Source organism: Podarcis gaigeae, assembly GCF_964106915.1.
Source record: "Podarcis gaigeae genome assembly, chromosome: 12".
NCBI classification, from domain to species: Eukaryota; Metazoa; Chordata; class Lepidosauria; order Squamata; family Lacertidae; genus Podarcis; species Podarcis gaigeae.
The window spans coordinates 22,030,143-22,038,484 of record NC_139688.1 but is presented as its reverse complement, the minus strand read 5'-3'; the positions used below and the strand labels follow the sequence as shown (position 1 = coordinate 22,038,484).

The 8,342-nt window shown below is 48.5% G+C and overlaps 1 protein-coding gene across 1 annotated transcript in view; it reads left to right on the top strand.

The window, feature by feature from the left end:
- The first annotated feature begins 3,153 nt into the window (after positions 1-3,153).
- GPR158 (G protein-coupled receptor 158) overlaps positions 3,154-8,342 on the top strand; it is a 122,749-nt gene continuing 117,560 nt past the window's right edge. The window contains exon 1 of the mRNA XM_083704648.1: positions 3,154-4,525. Coding sequence (XP_083560774.1) covers positions 3,630-4,525 — 896 coding nt within the window. The 5' untranslated portion in view covers positions 3,154-3,629. The remainder of the gene's footprint in view (positions 4,526-8,342) is intronic.

Genomic DNA, 8,342 nt, shown 5'->3' with positions numbered 1-8,342 from the left:
TTTGTCTGGTTTCTTGCTTTAGGAGGATGTTCCCTTTGTGATGATGGTAAAGGTAAAAAGGTAAAGGTAAAGGACTTCTGGATGGTTAAGTCCAGTTGAATTTGACTATGGGGTTGTGGCGCTCATCTTACTTTCAGGCCGTGGGAGCTGGCGTTTGGCCACAGACAGCTTTCAAGGTCATGTGGCCAGCATGACTAAACAGCTTCTGGCGCAACGGAAGCCAGAGAACACAGAAATGATGTTTACCATCCCACTGCAGCGGTACCTATTTATCTACTTGCACTGGCATGCTTTCCAACTGCTAGGTTGGCAGAAGCTGGGACAGAGCACTGGGAGCTCACCCCATCACATGGATTTGAACTGCCAACCTTACGTTCAGCAAGCCCAAGAGGCTTGGTGGCTGATGGATAGAGTTAAACTGTAGAACTCACCACAGCAAGTTGCCACAATGGGTGCAAATGGGGAGCATCTAGTATAAATATTGGTGAATTTGTACATTTTGCTACTCCTATTGAGTAGCTAAACAAACTCATTTGCTTTCACTTTTGTTAACACCAGCATCCAATTCACAAGAATGTCTGATTTTAAGAATTTCATAAGAAGGACAATAAATTGAATTTTCAGTGTTGGTGTGCTCATGTTCTGCTTGCGGACTTCCCAGGGGACCTGTTTCACCATCATGAGAATAGGATGCTGGACTAGAAGGGCCTTTAGTCTGATCTAGCAATGGAGAGGATAATTGGAAAAGTTCCTGTGCTTTTCAGGAAACCATTGCAAATAGAGAGTACCAAAAATGTTACATTGCTGGGTTTTCTTTTCCCTTCATGGAAGTATCATTTGTTGCTATTCCCCAGTATAGAGTTAACGATTATTTCGACTATGATAATGTATCAGTTAGATGCCATTATGGAAGAAGTAGAAGATGCTAATTTAGATGGTAAGCAATTAAGGCAGTGTCCTTCCACTTTTGCTCTCTGCAGGCTGCATATGGAATAACAGTCCAATGTTTGCATGGAAATAAGCTGCTTTTTCTAAAGCACACCGAGTAGAGACATGGTAAATTGGGTTCAGTTTCATGTGGGTTACTCAGGGACTTGGTTCAGGGAAATATCTGGAAAGCTTGCCTGAGCACTCAAGGTTGCTTCCAGAAAACCTGTTTCCTAAGCATTCATTCCAATTTAATTGTGGAGAGGTTAGACAACAGTGAGTCAAAGCAAGTGTTATCACAAATGTTTCAGTGCATTTTCTGGACACTTTCCTTAACACAAAAAGTCTGATCTTTTGAGGGAAGCGAGTTAGTTGTGCAAATTCTCCCCCATTAACCTGAATTTGTAACCTGAGTTTACTTGTGTGTGATGGAATCCCACCTGAAAATGGAGACAGTCTGGAAGCGCTTTTAGTTGTCTCTAGTCATGACTGGCAAGTCACTTTATGATGTCAGAGCAAGTAAGCCAATAGCAGCAGAAGGCCCATTAAGAATCTGCACAGTCAAGAGGCATTGCGCCATTAGAGAGCAGATCAGCCGACTAGACAGAGACTAGACAGAGACGGTGATTGTAGTAGCGGCAAGGAATTTTACTCACACTCACTGTCGCTTAGCCACGATATGACTCTTTGGCTTATACTGCATTATTAGCACAGTTATATTTACCAGCCAATTAAACAAATGCTAGTCCATTTTTTCTAGGTGCCATCCATGGAAAAATGTGTATTGGTCTCAATGAGCCAGACCAAGATCACTGCCCTCCTATGATCTACATAGCATCACACACATGTTATCAAAGGTAAAGGTAAAGGTACCCCTGCCCGTACGGGCCAGTCTTGACAGACTCTGGGGTTGTGCGCCCATCTCACTCAAGAGGCCAGGGGCCAGCGCTGTCCGGAGACACTTCCGGGTCACGTGGCCAGCGTGACATCGCTGCTCTGGCGAGCCAGAGCCGCACACGGAAACGCCGTTTACCTTCCCGCTGGTAAGCAGTCCCTATTTATCTACTTGCACCCGGAGGTGCTTTCGAACTGCTAGGTTGGCAGGCGCTGGGACCGAGCAGCGGGAGCGCACCCCGCCGCAGGGATTCGAACCGCCGACCTTTCGAAAAGGCTATAACTGAACACTGTTTGGTTGTTTTATTTCCATCATCAACAATGGGACATAAAAGTATGCATAACTGCACCTTGGATCAAGGCCAAAACACATAATAATTACTATAATGAATAACCACAATCATTACAGGAGACATCAAATATTTATTCTATGAAGAGATGTAGATAGATAGATAGATAGATAGATAGATGATAGATAGATAGATAGATAGATAGATAGATAGATAGATATAGATAGATAGATAGATAGATAGATATAATTGCTATGGGCTTCAGAGTTTAACAAAAAGACTGCAAATTTGCTTCAAACCTTGTGAAGCTTTGTGAAGTGGATTTCCACTGAATCTGCTGCTCGCCCAGGGATATTTCCACTGAGATGTGGAAATCTTCCATGCACTTACACACAAGCACCCCCACATTTCCATGCATCCCAACTAAAAGCCAGGACAAACTAGGGTTCTTCCCTGGCGCTGAACACATTTCCTCATCTGCTATTCCTGTCTTCCCGCCTCCCGCTCAGCTTTTAGTATCTTTCCGAGAGAAGTTTTAAAAACTTCAGCCAGTAGGTGTCTCCATTTCCCTGATCTCCGATCATCTCCGCCTAGTTCCGTTATTAATCCATTCATTAATACCATTAAATATATATACAGTATATATAAAGATACCGAACCTAATATCCTTTCGGGGCAGGCATTCACACCCAGCCCTGCTCTCCAGGCCTCTCTTACCACCTTTAAACAAGTGCAAGGATAAGCAATGCATCCCAGCCGATCGGGGCTGCCTCCCTCCCTGCCGCTGGGCCCGACCCGAGGAGGCGGCGGAGGGTCCCTGCAAAGGCGGCCTCTGCAGGCGCCCGGCGGGCCCGCCTCTCCCGGGGAGCGCCCGCGCTCTGCACCCCCCCCCCAACCTCCCCGCCGGCGCCCTGCCCACCGCCCGGCAACCTGGTGATTGACGCGCGACGCGGCCACCCAGAGCTGCGAAGGCGTCCTGAGCGCACCTATGAGCAGGGCCGCATCCCAAACGGGGCTGGCCGTGGGCGCAGCAGTCGGGAGAGCGCAGCCGCCTCCTTCAGGCAGGCAGGCGGGGCTGCTGCTGCTGCTGCGGAGCCGGGGAAGCCGAGCGCCCCAGTCGGCGGGCGCCTGCCGGAGGGGAAGCATCTCCCGGCCCCTCCCTGCTGCGCGTCTCTCCCTCGCCCCGCCTCCCGCTCGCCGGGCGCCTCGGGCGGGGATGGCAGCCGCGCGGACCGAGCGCGCGATGGAGGCGCCGCGGCGGCCGCACCTGGAGGAGGGGGACGCCGCCTCGTAGGCAGCGCTGCCCGGATCCCGCCCTGCCTGCCTGCCTGCCAGCGCTGCCAGCGGCGGACGGGGGAAGAAGGCAGACGTAAGCAGGCTAACTATAGCATCTCCCCGGAGCCGGGAGGGAGGCAACCTGGGCGAGAGGCGGGCAGCCTGCGCCATTCCCGGGCGAGGAGCGGCGTGGCTACAGGTGACTCGGGTTCTGCACAGCATCCCACCCCGCGCTCGGAGGACATGGGGCTGCCTTGGCGTCTCCTCCTCGCGCTCCTGCTCTCGGCTCACCTGGGCTCGGCCGCCGAGGGCAGCCCGGGGCAGGCGGCGCCTGGCAAAGGGAAAGCGGCCAGAGAGAAGCAGACGGTTTACCCCAAGAGCGCGGCGCCGGCGGCGGCGGCTCCTCCCTGGAGCGCTTCCCCGGAGAAGAGCCCCGTCTTGGCCCAGAGGCTGCCCCCGGAGGTGCCCGCCAAGGTGGCCTCGTTCCTCCACACGGGCGACCCTCGGGAGCTGAGGCACGCCAACTGCTCCGGTAGGTACGAGCTGGCTCCCCCCTGGGCCGGGAAGTCCCGCCTGGCCGCCTCGCCCCCGTCGCTGCACGGCGCCCTCGACACGCTCCTGCACGCCACCAACTTCCTCAACACCATCCTGCAGAGCAACCGGAGCCGCGAGCAGAACTTGCAGGAGGACCTGGAGTGGTACCAGATCCTCATCAAGAGCCTGCTGGAAGGGGACCCCAACATCTCCCGGGCGGCCATCACCTTCAACCTGGAGCCCTGGTCCTCCGCCCCGCAGGTCTTCCTCCAGGCCATCCGGCAGGACAGCCACATCCTCCTGCAGGACTTGTCTTCCGGGGCTCACCACCTGGCCAACGCCTCCAGCGAGACCGAGTGGTTCCACGCCTGGAAGCGCAAGGGGAGGCCCCACCAGCACCGCAAGGGCTTGAGTCCTCCCGGTGCCAAGGCTTTGGAGGGCAGCCTGAAGAGGAGGGATGGGCACCCGGTGGCCTCGGAGAGGAGCCACATCAAATGGTCCTCTCCCTACCTGGAGTGTGAGAATGGGAATTACAAGCCGGCTTGGCTGGTCACCCTCTCTGCAGCTTTTTATGGGCTTCAGCCGAACCTCCTTCCTGAATTCAGGTAGGAGATCTGAAGTCTCTTGGTTCTTTTTTTGTAGCAAAATGTGAACAAGGGATTCTTTGCTTTTAAGAAGCCAAAGCTTTGTGAGTAGCGAGAATATACTTGCATAGAACATTGGAATCCCTCTAGCTCCTTGCACAGACTTCCCAAATATTAGTTAAGCCCTTTAACTTCAGCGCAGCCTGAGAAGTTAGTCTCCACACTGAATTCAGTGGGGTTTCCTCCCATGTAAGTTTGCATGAGATTGCAGCTTTGTTTTGCACCCTATAAAACTGGAATGCTGTTCTCCAACCTGATAGGAAAGTTAGAGATGTTTTATTTTTATTTAAAAGAGAGAAAGATATTTGTAGCATGAGTAGGGCCATAGGAACATCTGTTTGCAGCCCAGTCCTATGTGTATTTATTCAGAAGTAAGTCCTTCTGTGTTCAGGCACCCTTATTTCCAATTTCATAGCAGCAGTACCTTAATATAAAACAGCAGCTGCAAGAAGGAAACCCTTATGAGAAGGGTTTTTTCTTTTTTCTTTTTCAAAACCATCTGGGCTGAGATTAGCATGCCTCCTCTAAAACGAGGCAAAATTCTGTGAAAAGGTTTCCTTTAGCCATTTGACTTGACAGCTAAAGTGTGTGTGTGGGTGGGGGAGAGGGAATCACATTCCTGATGAGATGGATTGCCCCTTGTGAAAACTTCCAGCTCCAGTGAGACTGCAAAGTTGGTAGTTTGGTACTGTTGCTAGGATCAACAGAACACCGTGACTTTGTTCCAGCTAACGTAAGTTATGCCTAACTATGATCTAAAGCAATGGGGTTTTTAAATTAATCTGAACTAGTTTACACGACTGGTTTCAATGGGACAGACAGTGCAAACCTGCACAGGTTTACTCGAAAGCCAGCCCTGCTGTGTTGAGTGGCAGATGCATCTATTAAGTGTGTTTGGAATTTCAGCCTCCTTTGGGGCTAACTTCTGCAGGATTGGACCCTATTAAATACTTCAACCCATTGGACAATATAGCCCACCCCACCCCCGTTCCCAGTTATTGTCACCTTACTTAATCTGGGTGTGTATGTCTTAACAGTTGCAGATCTCTTTCAGCATTAGTGTGTATGTGCATAATAAAAATAGTTTCTTGTACCTACCACATTATAGCAGTAGAGCAATAGAACCGGAGGCTGAGCGCCGAATGATGGATTCAGCTGTAATAGTTACAGATCATGCACAGTTATCCTTATGTACACAGCAGTGCTAATGATAGACTTTTTCCAGCCTGAGGAATGTGTGCACATCATACATTTGAAGCACATCCCCCCTCCCCAAAGAATCCTGGGGATCCTTCACAGGTAGTTTACCTTTCAGAGAACTGTAGTTCCTAAGCACCCTTAAAGAAACTTCAGTTCTCAAGATTTTTTTTTGCAGGAAAATGTACTATTCAACATATTCCAAAGCCTCAGACTGCTGAGACAGTTCAGCTATGGGAAGTAACTTCCTGCTCTTGGTATATGAATGGGAGAATTTGGACTACAAGTGTTATCCTTTTGTTTGTGCTTGAGCTGGGATCTGGCAACCCTGATTCTCCATCTGTTTCGGGTCCATTCCTTGTTCCTTCATCCACATTTCTGTCTGCTTGTTGGTCCAGTGCTTTTCAGGCTCTCCTGCTAGATGAGTGTTTCAGTTGCACAGTGTCTGGTTGAGCCAAGTAATGGTTACTTTGAGAAAATGTGTGCAGTTTCCTTTGGTTGCCAAAGCAGGTGTCTGGGTTGATTTTTTGGGGGGAGGCAGTATACTAATTGATTCCTGCTTTCTGCCACTTCTGATTTGAGAAGAAGCTTGTAAGCCCAGAGAACATAACAGAGAAAGATTTGCTTAAATAATTTATTGTTGGCAGCATTCACACACACACATACACACACACACACACACACACAGAGTGCAACTCAAGGCCAATTCAAACGATGGTTTCCTGCATTTTTACTCTGAGAACTATTGAAACAAATACTATTTTTTTTTAAAAAAGGCTGAAGGTGGACTTTTCAAATTGCTGTGCATTGTTAGACTTAATTGTCATTTTAAAAAAATATATGTAGAAGCACATTACAAAATCAAGCACTTCCTGATGGATGTCCTAAGAATTATATTTTTTTATTAAGTGCTGCTGGCAAGCTTTGGTTGTACGGTATCATAGCCACCCTGGGAATCCACCCTTGGTTTTCTATCTGCCTTTGGTAGTAGTGTTGTGGAATTCCTTTTGTAAAGCGACCTTTTGAAAATGAATAAATAAGACTGGTGACTATATCTTTGACTTCACTGACAGGCCATTGGACTCTCTAGGGGGGGTACGGTTCCAACACTTCAAACAATGTGCTAGCCTTCCCCCCTTGTCCGTTGAGGCTGCTCCTTGCCTGTCTCCTTCTAATCTGGGTTAACCCACATCTCCATCTAGCTACTAAATGCCCTTTTGGTTGACTTCCCAAGTAAACTAGGGACTCCCTTGGTTTATTCCACTGAGGTTCCTGTCTGGTTATGCAATTGGCTGGTGGGAATCTGGGATTGCCAGAGTACTTGACCAACCTCTGAGCTTCCCAGTTGGATTAGAAAGGAAATAAGCCCAGCTGTAAAGCTGATTGTGTGTGTGTGTGAGAGAGAGAGAGAGAGAGAAAGAGAGAAAGAAAGAGAGAGAGGTGAGTGGAGGGGTGCTCGCTTGAGTTTTTCCAGACAATCAGAAGTCAACTGGGTCAGTCTCAATGGTAACAAAGGAATAGGTTTCCAAGAAACTGGCTGCAGCTCTTTAAAATCTCTTCCAATAAGTGCAACCTTTATTCACACAAGAATACTCTGCTTGGAGCATGCACTGTTGCAGTTCATGTTAGCTTCTCTCTGTGCTGTGAAGCATCATGTTTCATTATGTAAAGTTAAAACTAACTTGTAAGAAAATTGCTCCTGGTCAATGGGGCGACACTGTTGCAGAATTTAATGATATTATCAGATGCCATCCAGCCTAACCCTGGACAGAAAAGGGCCCAGGTTTCTGTTACAGGTGATACTTACCACATAAAATGTCCAGTAGAGGTCATCATGGTAGCAGTTAAACTATACTTTCCTACCTACAAAGAATAATGCTGGTCATTGCACACGTATTTAACATATATCTTCCACAAACCTGCAAAGATTAGGTAGCTCCAATAGTACCATGACACTTTCTGTACCTACTGCCAGTAAATATAAATAATAAATATTTTTTTATTTATACCCCGCCCTCCCCGGCCAGAGCTGGGCTCAGGGCGGCTAACACCAGTAAAATTACAATAAAAACATAACAGGGGGAAAAAACAATCTAAAATACAGGTTTAAAATACAGTGGTACATCGGGTTACATACGCTTCAGGTTACACACTCTGCTAACCCAGAAATAGTGCTTCAGGTTAAGAACTTTGCTTCAGGATAAGAACAGAAATTGGTGGTGTGGCAGCAGCAGGAGGCCCCATTAGCTAAAGTGGTGCTTCAAGTTAAGAACAGTTTCAGGTTAAGAACGGACCTCCGGAATGAATTAAGTACTTAACCCGAGGTACCACTGTACAATTTAAAATTCAGCCTCATTTTAATAATAGCCCATAGATCACAACCATAAGGGGAGGGAAACATAAGGGTCAGACTGAGTCCAAACCAAAGGCCAGGCAGAACAGCTCTGTCTTGCAGGCCCTGTGGAAAGATGTCAAGTCCTGCAGCTGTTTCCCCTCTTGCATTTATCCCACTCAGGTGTACTGGAGGGATAGTCATGTTGGCATGCAGCCAACGAAACGGGGGCAATTGGCAGGACCCCAG